The sequence below is a fragment of the Penicillium soppii genome (genome assembly GCF_028829465.1).
Source record: "Penicillium soppii strain IBT 18220 chromosome Unknown utg000004l, whole genome shotgun sequence".
In the NCBI taxonomy this organism is placed as follows: domain Eukaryota; kingdom Fungi; phylum Ascomycota; class Eurotiomycetes; order Eurotiales; family Aspergillaceae; genus Penicillium; species Penicillium soppii.
In genome coordinates, this window is record NW_026643234.1 from 1,874,221 (window position 1) to 1,890,125 (window position 15,905).

At 47.5% G+C, this 15,905-nt stretch overlaps 6 protein-coding genes across 6 annotated transcripts; 3 read left to right on the top strand and 3 right to left on the bottom strand.

Moving 5' to 3' along the window:
* Window positions 1-1,701: 1,701 nt before the first annotated feature.
* N7529_004118 (uncharacterized protein) lies at window positions 1,702-2,019 on the top strand (the record flags this gene model as incomplete). Its single annotated transcript, XM_057239645.1, has 2 exons — window positions 1,702-1,711; window positions 1,793-2,019. The coding sequence occupies 2 exons, from the start codon at window positions 1,702-1,704 to the stop codon at window positions 2,017-2,019; spliced, it is 237 nt and encodes a 78-aa protein (XP_057098940.1).
* Window positions 2,020-2,974: 955 nt separating this feature from the next.
* N7529_004119 (peroxidase/cytochrome P450 family protein) lies at window positions 2,975-6,542 on the bottom strand (the record flags this gene model as incomplete). The annotated part of the gene is made up of 7 exons (XM_057239646.1): window positions 2,975-3,301; window positions 3,372-3,498; window positions 3,552-5,730; window positions 5,796-5,988; window positions 6,039-6,087; window positions 6,139-6,236; window positions 6,291-6,542. 7 exons carry the CDS (start codon window positions 6,540-6,542, stop codon window positions 2,975-2,977), a joined length of 3,225 nt encoding a protein of 1,074 aa, XP_057098941.1.
* Window positions 6,543-8,221: 1,679 nt separating this feature from the next.
* Window positions 8,222-9,340, top strand: N7529_004120 (trans-2-enoyl-CoA reductase (NADPH) TSC13; the record flags this gene model as incomplete). The annotated part of the gene is made up of 3 exons (XM_057239647.1): window positions 8,222-8,261; window positions 8,355-8,570; window positions 8,661-9,340. 3 exons carry the CDS (start codon window positions 8,222-8,224, stop codon window positions 9,338-9,340), a joined length of 936 nt encoding a protein of 311 aa, XP_057098942.1.
* Window positions 9,341-9,808: 468 nt separating this feature from the next.
* Window positions 9,809-10,879, bottom strand: N7529_004121 (putative alpha-1,6-mannosyltransferase subunit; the record flags this gene model as incomplete). The annotated part of the gene is made up of 3 exons (XM_057239648.1): window positions 9,809-10,039; window positions 10,096-10,529; window positions 10,591-10,879. The coding sequence occupies 3 exons, from the start codon at window positions 10,877-10,879 to the stop codon at window positions 9,809-9,811; spliced, it is 954 nt and encodes a 317-aa protein (XP_057098943.1).
* A 608-nt stretch (window positions 10,880-11,487) lies between these two features.
* Window positions 11,488-12,756, bottom strand: N7529_004122 (nitrilase; the record flags this gene model as incomplete). The annotated part of the gene is made up of 3 exons (XM_057239649.1): window positions 11,488-11,750; window positions 11,850-12,195; window positions 12,280-12,756. The coding sequence occupies 3 exons, from the start codon at window positions 12,754-12,756 to the stop codon at window positions 11,488-11,490; spliced, it is 1,086 nt and encodes a 361-aa protein (XP_057098944.1).
* A 598-nt stretch (window positions 12,757-13,354) lies between these two features.
* Window positions 13,355-15,828, top strand: N7529_004123 (fungal specific transcription factor domain-containing protein; the record flags this gene model as incomplete). The annotated part of the gene is made up of 6 exons (XM_057239650.1): window positions 13,355-13,427; window positions 13,484-14,139; window positions 14,200-14,262; window positions 14,321-14,653; window positions 14,725-15,174; window positions 15,232-15,828. The coding sequence occupies 6 exons, from the start codon at window positions 13,355-13,357 to the stop codon at window positions 15,826-15,828; spliced, it is 2,172 nt and encodes a 723-aa protein (XP_057098945.1).
* Window positions 15,829-15,905: the final 77 nt, after the last annotated feature.

A 15,905-nucleotide genomic window follows, 5' to 3' on the forward strand; every position in this document is an offset into this window, starting at 1 on the left:
ATCGATTCAGTCTCCGCAATCCCGTGTGCACTTGCCAGCTTCATTCTCTACAAATTGCCATCGAGTTGCGAAACTTACCCACCACCGTTCAGCTCAAAAACCCTCCCCATAGCTGCCAAAAAGGACTTAACACACTCTGATTTATGCTCAAGGGGTCGTGGTCCGCGTTACAAGTCCTGTAAGCGCTGGATGAGGTCCAATGTCCAGAAATACAACAATTTCAATATATTCAAAAACCGCATCGATATCCGCCTTAAAGAGAACGGGTGATTCGAATTTGTTTGCATTTTGCGTCTAGGTGAGGTCAGTTTTGCGTGCTGAATCAAAAATCACGTGTACCCTTGATCCCTGGCATCTATATAATCATGTATTACCTCTACATGTCTTGATTTTACGACCGACGATCTAGATATCCGGCTACCTGTACTATAGGTAGAAGTTAATATAACTCTAGTGGTATGTATATAGGGAGCTAGAAACGATAGCGACGAAGATAACCAATCTAACACTATCTCTGTGTTCCTTCGCGCCCTCGGTCTCCGGTTAAAGCATTTACACTATTCTAGTTTTCTCATCACTCACGCTCTATTTCACCTCTCCGAAGTCTACTATTGAATGAAGGTATGTCCCCCGATCCTCGGGGACATCAAATCTACAGTCTTTTCATCTTTTCAGTTCTTTCTAAGTTTCCGAGCTCAACATCTCTATGATACAAGTCAATTTCTTACCATGAATTCCCGTAGAGCATCCTGTGGTGCTGTCTTGGGGCAAGCATGCCAAACTAATCATATGTAAGGCTATCGTACTCTCATCTGGTCAGAATACAACACATCAAACTTTCGGCTTCCAACCGGCAAGATCCACTTCGCGGGCCGCTAGCGCTGGTTGTTCCGATGGATTTCTTGGCATACAGTATGCCAAGAACCAGCCAATGACTGAGCGCAAAATGATTGAATTATACACCGTGCGAAGAATCCATTTACATCAGAGCCAAGCACCAGATATTTATCCGTGCACTTAGAGAGCAAACACGGCAAGACTCAAACCCAAAGCCGCCAATTTGTATGAAAGTGTCCTCTTAACGTTCTGTCACCATACTACCTGAGCACTTTAGAGATTAATTGCAATGGATGTAGCCGTTCGTACTGACGAAGTTTGTAGTCAAGAGACCCTCTCCACAATTACTATCATCATCAAGCGCCAACATACTTCCTTCGATGATCAGGTGAACGAACTACACAACGAGTTCGCAAAAGCTGCAGAACGATTTTCCATATCTTCAGCTTCTGAAAAAGGACTGTCACAAGCGTTAAATCCCATTTCTAGCAGCAAGCTTGATCCCTCATCTCCGGCTTTTGATGCCCGAGTCTAGGTCAAGGGATTCATCAAGTTGACAGAATCCGACCATTGCTCTGCACCTTCGCGCTCTCTCGGCGTTGCCTTCAAAGATTTGGATGCTTTTGCAAGTGGTTATCTGCGAATGACCACAATTTTTCGAAAAACCGCTGGGTATATACTGGTCGAAGCACCAAGATACTTGGTGAGGTGGCTTCGTGGAAATCAGCATGACAGACGTGTAGACATTCTACGCGGCTTTAAAGGCGTCGTGGAGGGCAGAGAAATGCTTCTCGTTCTGGGTCCCCGGGGGTCTGGCTGCTCTAAACTCCTTAAGTCACTATTAGAGAAACGGCAGGATCCGATATGACGCCTGGTGAGTTTGTCAAATACCGAGGTTCGTACATGATCAGGGGCCCACAATTTCCAAGCCTTTTCTGAACTCATTGAGGATTAGATCTGGCCAACATTCGCTCATCATTTCGCGGTGATGTTCTGCATAATGATGAGCTGGATACACAACTATCGCATCTAACTGTTGGCAAGACACTCATGTTTGCTGCACGCGCCCGTTCTGTTCGACACATTGCGGGAGGCATTGACCGCCATCAGTTCAACACAATTCGTCGTGATTGGATGATGGCCATCTTTGATCTGAATCATACTATCAATACCAAGGTTTGAGACGAATTAGTGCGAAGTGTCAGTGGTGGAGAGCGCAAGCGAGTCAGCATTGCAGAGGTTTCTCTGGCTGGAGCAAAGCTCTAGCGCTGGGATAACTCCACTCGTGAGCTGCTCGACAGCGCCAATGCCATCAATTTTTGCAGGAAGCTGCGCTTCCAGGCAGATCTACTTGATGTAACATCAGTTGTCACCTTGTTCCAAGCACTTAGTCAGCCTATGATGTGAGTCCTTTTGTAACACAACATTCAAGCAAACTCGGAGTTGGCGCGGTTTAAAAAAAAAAACACAGAGAAGCTGATCAATTTCGAACATCCACTTGTAAGCAGAATGTCTGTGGCTTTATCCATCTAGACCACTGAGCAAAAAAGGGGAGGGTCGGGGCCGAGGCTACGATTGTCATCAAGACCCTTGCTCATAGTCAGAGGCTCGTACACCTCATTTTTGTCGCGAGTCAACGCGTTTTCTCTGCAAAAAAAACTGGGCTGGAGCTGCTTTATGTATTATTCGACGCGAAAAACGCGTGTTTTCATCGTTCTTGAAATGTTAGTGGTTTTGGCTGTCACTGAAATCATGATTGCGAGATATATATCTCTCTTACACCGAACCTTGTACATACACAGTCTTTCCCTGTCTGTTTCTTTTTTTTATTTGGAGAAAAGGCTTCAAAGTCTACCAGCTATAGTAATAGTAAACTATGTTAGACAAGTTTCAAAGTTACACGCAACAGAACGAGACATAAGTCCGAGTTATGAGCCCAGATAGGCAGAGGTAGACAGGAGTTATGTATGTTCGAAAGCTACAGAGATACAAGCCATAAAATGCACCTTAAACCAGAGAACACATACGTCCCCTCTTTTTTCAACATACACAATGATATACAAAAAACCGTTGAAGAATACAAACGTACATTTCAAGGCAATATCATGACACCCAGAACTTTCAACGTATGACAAGCTTACTTCGTCCTGGCAGGGAGATCTCCATCCCACTGAATTTTCATGGTCATGGGGAACGGAGAGAAGCTGCTGTGCTGGGCATCCATATACATGGCGATTCCACCAAGTCCATCGAGCTTCTTCAGGTGACCTTGAGGACCAGGGGCACGACGGACATTGTTTAGTCGCCCAAGGACCTTGAGCATAGTAGAAAGTGCAATAGGACACATTTTGACACCCAGGCATTGATGAGGACCGTAGCCAAAGTGAGTGTACAGACTCATATCACGGTCAAGACGGACTTTGTCGGGGTCGGGGAATGCGACAGGGTCTCTTCCTGCACGAACCTAGAATTTGAAGTTCTGTTAGAGAGCTGCATTCATATAGAAATGAGAGAAAATGATGTAAAAGTCTTACCATGTTGCAGATAATTTCTTGGCCAGCCTTCAACATGACCTTCTCGCCATTGTCTTCGATCACCGTCGGTTTATCGACCACACGTGGCAACGCCACTGAGCACCGAAGTCTCGCTCCTTCCATGAAGCTGTAAACAGTTAGCACAGGCCATCAAGAAGCACCGAGGATATGAATACTTACTATCGCACTAGGAGCTCATCGGCCTCGGGAGTATCCTCCCTGGACAAGCGCTGGATCTCGACCAGATGTTCCGCCGCCTCGTCGGAAAGATAATAGTCGATACACTGGGAGAATAGTTGGCCTTGGTTGGCAACTAATGCACCGGCCGTGGGAAGAATATGCGACCAGACAACATCCTTGACCGGCAATCCGCTGTCAAGTAGGCGCTGGATCATATGAACACCATAGTCGCTCAGGATATCATGACGGTGAAGGCGATTCACGATATTGGCAATGAATCCAGACTTAGAGACAAGCTCTACGTTAGCTAGTGTCAACTCTCCCAGTGACTGTGCAACCTTGCGAGCAGTCTGGCATAGTTGGAAAGACTTCGACACATCAACGTCGTAGAAGATACAGGCGAAGATAACGGCCAAAATCTGGTATAGCTCCTGCTCGCTAAACACGCCTCGTGGGTTCGAGTCTGTTTTTAGAGATAGAGAGAAGACACTTGAGCAAAAGTGGACTTGGGCGAGATCAGCAACATCGCGAACGATGTCAACCTGGTTAACGCCGGCAACCTTAAAAGAGTTCCGCTCGAGAAGTTTCAAAGTAATATCCTCATAGAACGCTCTTACTTCAGACTCCCACTTATCACGATGTAGAGCAGCACCAATCATCTTCCGGGAATTCGCGTTGGCAGGGAGGTCGCCTGACAAGGCAAAGTCTCGACCATAGGGACGGCCACTATTCTCCATCAAGAATGTGATCTTCTCGCCCCACAAAACTTTGAAGTTTGCTTGATCATTGGCGATGGCTGCGCAAGCAGATTGGGAATTGATGAAGATGGGTGGGGCTTTGAAAAAAGGTCGGTCAAAACTGTAGATTTTAGCCTGGCCAAGGCTAGTCAAGATCTTCTTGTTCTCGTCTGGCACAACCATTGGGAAGTGCGCATAAACAGAGTCACCCCGGAAGTGATTGGGGAAGGCTTTGAGAGCCAGCTTGTAGAAGACCTGACCACCGTCGATAGACACGTCATTGTTGATCTCGTTGAATGCCCAATTAGTGAGATGCTTCGGGGTAAAGTCAACGGTGTAGAAGCGGTCACCACGGACCAAGGCAACCGCATCTGAAAGAATAGCCCGCGAGGTTGTAAAGTTAGTGCAAAGGCCACTGCCGGGGGTCATGGGTTGCTTCGCCTCTTCAACAACAAGACCTGGGTAGAGCTCCACGAGGTCGGGGTGATCGTAGAAATGCTTCAACTGATTGGCGATGTACGGGTCTGAGTTGATCTCCTCAAAGGTTTTGTAGGGAGCCAGACTGAAATACTGGCGGAACTCATTCAAGGTGGCCAGATTCCAAGAACGGGCTTGCTTGATGCCGAGAACTTCGATGTTTTTAAACACCTCGGGGACATTCAAAGCACCAAAGGCACCTGCAGGATCTTCCACACTCTCTTGGAAGATCTTGACCAAATCGTTATCGTCGAATGTACCGTCTGCTTGGCGTTGCAACTTGGCAAAAGGACGTTCTTGGGGATCTGCTGGGAGTTTCGCCTCCCATTGACCAAGGCCACGAGCGAACTGCTGGAGGCTAATTTCTTTTGAATCCTGTCCAGCAAACAGCTCTTGATACAGACCTTCTGACCATTTTTCATCCCGAGCCGAGATACAAGAATGCCAGCGATAAACAAGATTGAACTCGGCTGATACTTGGTTTCCAGTAGCCTGCCCAGAAGCCTCGCCAAGTAAGCTATCCTTGATTTCTGCGCGGGGATCCAAACTCCAGACACTGTCGGTTCGGTTGACGTTGAGGATTGTTCGGACATAGTCCTTTAGAATAATGTTGACATACAGACCACAGGTGACCAGGCGTGCAGTCTGGAAGAGGTCGTTATCCCAGGTGGCGTAGGCCTCAGCATTAGACTCGTCAGGCTTTGTGAAACGTCCACCTTCATTGATAGCTGCCAACTGTGCGACAACAGAGTTGTGGAAACGGTTGAACATAATGAGAAGTACTCCCACGCCTGGGGGAAATCCCAGAATTCGTTTGGTGGAGAAGCAGTCTGGCTTCAGTTTTCCTTCCTTGAATGTTCTCACGGAATCCTGCTCTTTCTGATTGTTTCCATAGAGGGGAGCTAAATCCAGATATGAGGAACTTAACGACTTTGTATTATCCCGAGGATCCGTCTGAAAGAGGTCTGATCGAAGTTAATTCATTATTTCAGGCAACTCGAGACGTTCGAACGAGAGAAAAAGAGCTTACCATGAATGATGATAGAAGCAAGGTAGAACAGCACGCTAGAAATCTTGTTCGGGTGTTCCTTATACTCTTTCCGAGCCAGGAGACTATCGAAAAGGGCCTCCGGCTCTGGAAGAGCAGCAGGTTGCATGGTCTTTGGCCGGACAGACCGTGCATAGGGAGTGTTAGCAGCTCCAATTTGAGGCCAGAAATAATTCTAACATCAAGTTAGCAGGTAATTCAGGTACCGCACGGGTCAAATCATACATTTCCAGATCCATCGGCCTTTCGATAGGCAGCATCACGTCCAAGATAGCTATGCTACATGTCAGTCACATAGTTTCCTCTATTGCGAGAGAATACTCACGAGATAGGCGGGTGCTCTAGATCACCCCACAATTGGTTGAGAAATGTATTGGTGAGCTCCTTGGCATTTCGGGATGTAGAAGGGAGTCCAGCAGCAAGCTGCAGAAGAGTTAGTATGCCTGAATAGTCAATCGAATTGCATAAATAACAAACCTGAATCACACGCTCCATTATATACTCCCTGTCGTTGACGGCCTCGCCAGTGACAGCCGATTTGGCTAACTCAGCCAAAGTTTTGGCATCTTTCAGATCAAAATGAAGCAGGTCTTTGGCAAGACCTGTCACAACTGGCGTCTGTACATAACTTCCATCGCCAGTTTGAGTGGGTAGAGGCCGCAAGGCAGCAGCCACAACTTGCTCAACCTGGGCGATCTTGCCGTTGATGTTTGTGTCATTTTCAGCCATTGTGAACAGAGACGATATAATACAATAGGACAGCACGGGGTAAATTCAAGGACTATACAGAGTATGTTAGTATGCCATTGAGCGTGAGTCGGGTATATTTGTAAGTCAAGGTTTTGGAAACCTCGAACCGAGGCCGAGCATTGTCCGACCTGGTGCAAAGTAGAACATATAAAACAAAGAACATGGAACCAAGTGATACATCAAGGGGCAGGTAACTTACTATTTGTAGCACAGCTGGATATAGCAAAGAAAATAAGGTCAAGAGTTCAAGTCACTTCACCTTAGCGTCGCTAGGATGTATATAGGGAAGCAGCAGCAGAAGATCAACACAACCGACAAAGACAGCAGGAGGTATGAGAAGAATAAGTAAATCATCAGGCGACCAAGTCGGGGGAAATGGGATAGGACATTATTATAACCCTACCGTGGGATCGCGGAGTAATCCGATAGAGCCATCAGCCGAGCACCTAGGCATAGCGTACGGCTGAAATCACCCTATCGTCCAGTCTACTCCAGTCATTCTTAGTGCGTTATAGTGGATACCATGGAGAAGACGAACGCCCCACTGGCAGTGAGCAATCAAATGTCTCTGATTCGCGCATGCTATACCCCTGTCAAGGTAAGCCCGGCTATTGACCATTGAATCAACGGCTCGAAGCGGATGTCCCGAAATACGAGGGCCTAAAAATTTACTCAAAGGATGAGAATTTGGTATATCTGGCCTCTGCTAGCGCAGTCATATTCAGGCACAATTCATATCAAAGAAAAGATGTGGTAAGAACAATGTGATTGGGGCAATGTCCGCAATCAAATGAGCGGACCTGAAGATCTACGGTGCGCTCAGACTTTTAGTCCCGTCTTTGCAAAACATTGTATAACTTTTGTTTTTAGAAAAAATAATAATAATGGCAGACAGGAACCCCATAGGAGGCTCAGAATTTGTCACGGCTGAGGCGTTGATTGGCGATGTCGTTCGGCCGGACTAACCGTTTAACATGGAACTGAGACCTAGCGGGGCGAGGTGATTCAATTCTGATTCGTTATTAATTAATACGACAAGGCCTCTAGGATGCATTTTCTCAGTTCAGCTGCCCACGACATAGCACAGCCTTAATTGTTGCTTTTGTGCCCCGCTACGATGCGCCTCGCAAGCACGTTGGTCTGTTTTTAGCCTCCGAAGCCGTGCTTCAGCTGACAGGACCGAGGCCAGATCAGTCTATATAACCTTTGCCATTTCAGTGAATGATGGCATTCAAAGTTTCCAGAGAGGCATGGACAAATACAAGTTGTGTGCATTGGACAGAAAATGGCCAAATGCCATTGGATAGGTTGGTCCACTCTAAGGTTAAGAGGTAGCCTAGGAGGCTTCATCCAGGCAGCATCGCCATGCGCTCCAGGGCTGAATCACCGAGTGAATTATATCTTACGACATAACAATATATGACCGACATGCTCTTGTCCAGAGTAAGCTGCCAAGGTAAACTAGGAATTTGATCAAACGGCCCCAAATATCATATGGTGGCCTCAGGTGTCAACACGTGATGTCAACCGAGGCCCAATTATTGAAGTGTTGGGACTGCACAATTTCTTGTCAATTGCAATCTCAACGAGTTCTCGACAAGGGCTTCTGTTAGCATAATCCAAGCGTTGAAACTCGTTTGACCTGGACTTATAGCACTATGGCGGCAGGAACCATCACGCTCGTCGTTCAGCCAAGGGGTATGTTACACATGTAGCTGCTATTTACCCCAAAGCTCTCGGAGGAACTACTGCGAGTATAGATATAAAGACACATTGCTAATTTCAGCGCAGGAAAACCCATCCGCAAGCTGCCCAAGGAAGTTGAGATCTCTCTCAATGCCAGCAGCGAGGAATTGTACACTGCTTTCTCCGCAGCATCCGGCTTCTCAGTCCACCGGTTGAGAATCACAAAGGGCAGCGACGGCAGCGTAGTCCCCAACTCGAACACCACCACTATCGATGACATTGGTCTGCGCGAATCGAGCGTGATTCACGTCAAGGATCTCGGTGCGTTCATACCCCACATCAACAACCCAGACCAAGCCCCTCAGCACCGGCAACAACGGGCATCAAAAAGCTAATGCATGACATCTCCAGGTCCCCAAATTGCCTGGCGCACAGTCTTCATCATCGAATATCTAGGCCCACTCCTAATCCCCGCTCTGTTCCTCTTCCCGCTCCGACCTCTGCTATACTTCAACTTCGACAAGGTCCCCGCTCCCTCCGACACCCAGCTCCTCGTCTGCGCCCTTCTCAGCGTACACTTCCTCAAGCGTGAGTTCGAGACGATCTTCGTGCATCGCTTCAGCAGCGCCACCATGCCCGCCCGCAACATCGTCAAGAACAGCGCCCACTACTGGGTTCTGGCCGGTTTCAACATCGCCTACTGGGTGTTCCGCCCGGATGCCACTGCCGCAACCAGCAACCCAAACAAAGCGCTTGTGTATGCTGGTCTGGCAATCTTTGTCTTTGGTGAGCTGGCGAACCTGAACGCGCACTATATCCTGCGTGGTCTGCGCCGCCCTGGTACCACCGACCGTGGCATTCCGTCTGGGTTTGGCTTCAGTCTTGTTACTTGCCCTAACTACTTCTTTGAAATTCTCGCTTGGTTGGGTGTCTTCTTGGTCAGCCAGTTGAACTGGAGTGTGCTGTTCTTCACGTTTGTTGGCGGTGCGCAGATGTGGAGCTGGGCCTGGAAGAAGGAGAAGCGGTATCGCAAGGAGTTCGGTGATAAGTACAAGAAGAAGCGGGCTGTCATCTTCCCTGGTCTCGCTTAGAGGGTGGGTAAAATGATATGGCTCGGATTGGCATTTGGTAGCCCCATATGTCATCCATGATGGCGCTAAGATGTAGTTTGGTGCGCGGAGAAGACGAGGAAGGCTATACCAAGGCAATAGATTGCCTTGGTTGATGGATTAAAAGAAGGTTGGAAGTCCCATGTGACTCTTCAATCATCATCGATTGTTGCAATATTACGATATATACTACTCACTAATTGCTGATATCATCAAGCGATGTATTATTCTGCAATGGACATAAAAATAAAATGATTGTCGTGTTCCTTTTGCAGCTATGCACGCCAATGTAAACCAAAGATACGCCATATGTTGAGGTCTCCATGCCCAAAAGCCAATCAGACCCAGAACATTATACAAGAACAAGACACCAACAAAAACGCCATCCCCCGCTCCCCAATTAATGCTTATAGCCTACCCCTAAAACTACCTTCCGGGTACGCGGAATGTCTAGTTACTCTTGACCACCTTCTGCCATGCTTTGTAGTATGGCTCCAGCTCTTGTTCGCAGTCACGGCCCTCCGTGTCCTCACATCCACGGAACTGGATCACCAGATCACCCTCTTTGTATGTGCCGTCTGAGGAGGCTCTTGGGGAGCCCTTACTGTATGAGCTTATGACTCGCTGGGGCACCAAAGCGGTTCGAGCTAGGACAGTCGGATGCCACTGCATGATGTGGTCCTATAAGAACCAGAGTCAGAACTAGAGTCCAATTTTGAAATAACATTGTATCTTACCAATCCATGAGTTTCAGCCTTGGCAAAGTTGTAGTTTCGGAATAGAGGGTCGAACCACACATCTAGGAAAAAGCGGGCGAATTCTCCACTTCTGAGAATAAAGCTTCCGGGATTGAGGTCTTCCTTGTCTTGAGTGATGATCAGGTCGACATCTTTCTCCTTTTGATGAGCGAACGTCTTAATTATGCTGTCCGGCGGCACAACGGGAACGTCCTTCATCATCAACTCTTCAAGCCGTCCCTTATCAAGCAAATGAGATTTGAGAGATTTGGTCGGATTCATGATCAGTGAGTGAGGGCTTAGGTTGAAAAAATAGGCCGCGTGAGGATGCTGAGCCATGGCATGGCGAACGGCTGGTGCGACAGCCCAGCTCTTAGGGGACTCGCCGACAGCGTCGTCATAGTCGGACACATTCGCGAAGAAGTTTGTATAGCCTATTCACCAAAGAGATTAGATCGGACTCGAATTCAGGTAGGCTATATCCGAAATCCTTACCGTGACGCTTGGCATAGTCTTCCCTGTTGGCGACAATCTTTTTGACGTAGCTTTCACTGAACCGGTGGCGGTCTAGTAATGTGACGATGACAACCCCCGAAGTGCTCGCTGAAGCCACAACAAACGAGGATGTGGAGTAGAGGTGGTGAACGATGTATAGAAGTGCTAGTATTGCGAATGCTAAAACAGCGACCGACTTGAGCTGCTTCCTGCGGTAGGTTGGCATTCGAGAGGAACGGGCAATAGGCAAAGGGTGCGGGCTGCGCCGCGGAGGTAATGCGAATTGCATGTCCCTGGCGCTGTGAAACGTTACAAGGGACAATTTGATTAAAAGATTAAATCATGTTAAGAGAATGTATCAAATAGAAAGCATAGGAGTTGAGAGAAAAAGAGTTGTGAAGATTGATGATCGACGCGGGTATGAAGATCAACCTGAGACGCTGTCCGAATCCGGCCCTTCTGCGCGCATTCCATCCAAGCTTCCATCAGATCTACCCGCATCCAGTCAAACCGTTTGGTCTGGAATTCTTTGGATATTTTTGATTTTAATTGGTGATTGGCTCCTGGGACTTACTTTTTTCCCCCCACGAGACAAGGAAAAGAACAAAGAGCTGTAGTTTGTATCCATTTTCTGCAGAATCTACATACATGTATAGATCGATTGAGAGACCCACGCAAATAAAGAACTACACATGTGGACATATTGTGTACACTCCTAAGGCTCTGAAACACGATAAGCTAGTACAATACAGTACCTTTGGTACAAAGACAATCTCTTGATCCAATGCTTCTTTACATGGCATCACTGATACTATTGTTGATTCTTTCCTCGACCTTTGGGCTTGTTTGACCCGACAAGCCGTCTCTTTCAAGGGCTTGATTGTAAGATTTCTCACTTCAAAAAGGAGGAGGGTTCAGGTCAAGCCCATCGACTGTCAACTGGAATGCATCGTTCCTTGAATAGCTTCCCGCAACGTCCATGTCAAGTCTGCCGCGCTCACAATCCTCCAAGTCGATCTCGGAAATCACGAGCCCTTTTCCAATGCTGGATTCATCTGTTGCGTCATCAGTGCTGACTTCCCAAATTGGCTCAGCCACAACCTCGCCAAGAGGTCCGACGATGCAAGAACCACCCCGCGAGATGTAGCGAAGTGAAGGCTCTGTAGGGAGATTAGTTATTTTATACAATAAAAAAGCAGCTTTGATAGTAGTCTATGCCTGAGAATAGAAAGCATCATGGGATGTCATGTGTTCCTTACCTTGCGAATCCTTTTCTTGCTCAGTAATCCAGGACGGCAATTCATTGTACCGTACGCATTGATTGCATGAGAGCACAAAAGTGCGGCCTTCGCCGCCGATAGTACGCATGAGAGGCAGCCAAGTATCACGACTGTCAGCTGTCGGGGCGAGGTAAATGTTCACATTTTGCGAATAAAGACTTTGGCGAAGCAAAGGCATAAAACTCTCCCAACAAATAGCGGCAGCGATAGTGAGCTTGACTCCATTGAGCTCAGTAGTGATAGCCTTCAGGGTGGACGGAGATCCTTGAGCCCAGACAAGACGCTCCGAGCCAGTCTGTTCCACAAATTTCAAACCAGTGTCAGTCTATTTTGTTGAAAAAAAAATTCGTTATGGTCAAAACCAGATGCCAAATTGTCCCAAAAGAACCAATGAATTCGCATGACTTACCGGCATCACCTTTCGTCTCTTCCCCAGAATACCCCGCAATGGATCGACATACACGGCAGAACAATACAAGCTGCCACCAGCCTTTTCAATCAATCCAGTTGCGATGAAGACACCCGTTTCTCGGGATACCTGTTCGAGGAACTCTCTTGTACCATCACCCCGGCGGTTTCGGCCTTTAGCAACGGGAAGCTTGCGCTCCACCCAGTCATCACCCGCTCCGGCGGGTGTATCGCCCAGGTCGACGGCTGCGCGGAAGTATTCAAGGAATTGATCCCGGCCATAAGGAGCACGTGCGCCAACAGCAGTTCCAAAGTCACAGGTGCGAGGGTATCCTCCTAGATACGCTTCTGGAAATAGCAGAAGATGAACACCCTTTGAAGCTGCATACTGGGTAGTTTGCTTGAGAGCGGCGAGGGTTGACTCAAGTGTAGAAAGAGTTCGGGCTTGTGCCGCTGCGACAGTAATTTTTTGAGGCATAATAGAAGTTGTCTTTCTTGAGGTAAATTGTTTGAAAAGTGAGTATTAAATGAGGCGAAATAAATTGTTACGTTGAGTAAGTATTCAATTCGGACACTGTAACCTCCGACGGACTTTGATCGGCCGATGGCCTGGGCACTTGATGGTGTTTTCATCAGGACTTAAGACTTAGTCTTGAATACAGTTAAACCTACATCTCGATACCACATTTTCAAATAGAATCTAGTAATAAACACCGTCTTTTTTGACATCTCATTGCCTTTTTGTGGTGCTATCTGGAGTCACGTGGACCGAAAATATAGCACCCGTCGGACATTATGGTCCGATATACCAATGTAATGGATTATCAAACGCCGAATCCGAATGGAAAGAAGCAGGGCATCAGCACACAACAAGCGACAGAAAGCATTGGCTTGTAAACGATGTCGATCAAGGAAGCAAAAAGTGAATATACCACTCCCAAGGTTGGCTTCAGTCTTGTACATGAACTAACTGGGACCAGTGTACCGACAACAGACCGTGTGATAATTGTACCACGGCTGGAAAAGGCAAGTGCCCAATTTCAGACTGAACAAGCTGTCATCTAACTTTTGATAGAATGCGTATCAAGGGAGCCGGCGGCCCGAAAGGCCCGTATCAGTACCGAGTAAGGCGAACCGTCGGCGTTGTGAGTATGCTGCTTACTGTAGCTTTAGATATGCCAGGGCTCTTGAGGAACGAATTATAGACCTCGAGTCTCAACTTTCGGATGGAATACCAGAAAATCTCTCAGCCAGCCGGCAGACAACTGCACAGGAAACCCCATACCGAAGGGGCGATGGAACATTGTCTAGGAAGAGGCCTTTCGAAAGGACCAACCTAGAGCATGAACCAAACACCAGCTTTCAGGACATACATATCTTGAGAAGGCCAACACCTTCCATTACAGTGCGAGAGGAAGCTCCGTCAACCCCAAGCACAGCACAGCATCCTGTGCTGGAATCTACTGCCCCACGCCCATCATTGTCCTTCCGAATCGCCAGTCCCGTGGAAGAATATCCAGATTCTCAGGGTCAATGTGGACAAACTAGCTTATTGATTGGAATGCTAGCCACTCTGACAAGTGCTGGTTCCGTCGGGCTGCTTGCAATGCAGGATGATAGTTCAAGTGCCTCGATTTTGTCTCCGCTAACAAATCAACGATCTCCCACAGATCGTTCTCTGCAGATTTCAGAGGAGGTATCTGATCGATTAGTCCATGTTTATCTTGAACGAGTCAATCCGCGATATCCGTTCCTTCATCTGGATACTTTCCTCGGCTGGTATGAATCGTGGAAAACTCATTCGCAGATGGATAGGACCAACCGTCAACAGTATTCATGGAAGGATTATTTTGTGACTATGGTACGAAGCAATCTTGTTCATTCCATCTTATAACTGGTGCTAACTTTTGGATTGTACTAGGTGCATGCTGTTGCTTTACTTTTAACGCCCCGTGTCTCTGTCAGTGATATTGCCACCTCTCAGGTAAGTTCAGATTGAACACAAATGTTCGAAGTATTGAAAGACTAAACTCGTGTTTTAGTCTTTATATAACAACGCAATGCAATATCTTCCTCGCGTTTTTGCGCACCCCGATCCCGTTCTACATGCTCAGGCATATCTTCTTTTGACCCTACACGCGCTTCACTCTCCATCGTCACAGATGATTGTCACAATTGTCTCTGCTATGATGAGATATTGTGTTATGGCTCAACTCCATCTGGCCGAGAGCGAGCCGAAATTATTAAATCCCGCGTTCTCTTTGGAGGTCCAAACTCGTCGTCGAGTGTTTTGGTCAGCTTATGCTCTGGACCGATTCATCAGTTGGATTTATCACATTCCCAACAATATCATCGATGAACATATTAGCGTGGAAGTAGGTCATCCGACTTTGTGCCCATCCATTTTATACACCCAAAGGACGCCAGAAGTACTAAACAGCTATAGCTATTCTCAAATGTCGCAGATGCAGACCTTCAGCGCGAAGGATTATCTGATAGCAGTATTCGAACAGAGACCCCAGCACAGAAAACACATGTCTCACCAGCCCTCCACTTATTTCGATGCAGACGCATTCAGTCACGGATCATCAGTACCATGATGCGGTCTGATTTTGAAGAGATCAATGCTACAACGACATGGCGAGAGCACATGTTAGGAGAATTGGACTCTTGGAGGTCCCAATTAGGGCTATTAAGCGATGTGGCCTCCAAGAGCTATACAAGTGATCGATGGGTTGGTATGGCTTACAACTACACAATCCTCCTGTTGCACCAACCGACCAAAGAGAACGTTTGCAACGGCTTTGGAGATAGATCAGTCTCGGCTTGTGTTCAAATTGCGTTGACATTCAGGACTTTCCAGAAAGACCGACAAACTGCACAACTATGGCCCGGTGTATGTACTTCATAAGAACTCTCTTGCCTCTCTCTGCTAACACAAGACACCCGACAGCTCTTAAGCCAGGTTTCTGTAGGCGTCACTCTGCTTTACTGCTTTTGGGCAACACCGCCCCAACACCAAACACCAGCCTACCGATCGAGGAAAGTCCCAGAAGCGTTACGAGCCTGTTCGACTGCCCTGGCCATCCTAGCTGAGCGGTGGGTTCAAGCTGAGCCTTTGCGCGATGTCTTTGATGTCTTGGCTAAAGAAGTTCCACTATATGGAACGGCCGAAGACACTCCACCAAGACACTTCTCCGCGGAGTCCGCTTCCTATGTTCAGTCCCAAATGGCTCTGCTCACATCAATCATCATGCATCGTGGTGTTCTGCGAATGATTCGCGAGATGATCACGGAGAATTTCCCTATGGCTTTGAATGAGGACTTCAATCATGCAGTGCCACCGCACGACGAGACCATTCCTCAGAGCTTGAGTGGTCATCTGTGTTCTCCAGAGTGTCCATTCTTCCGCGAGCCAGGCCACCCTGGATCTGTGGCTGCCATGGACTCCCAAGCGTATCCTTCTCTCGGGAATGGGGATGGGAATACCTTTGGAATTGATGACGAGACGCTCATGTTTCCACTTCTCTTCGGCTCAGCGGAATTTTGACCTCGATGTACTACTGAATCATTTGATAGACACTTCTCGTAATGCCACAGCAAAAGAGGGCAATGACTTGAAACGAC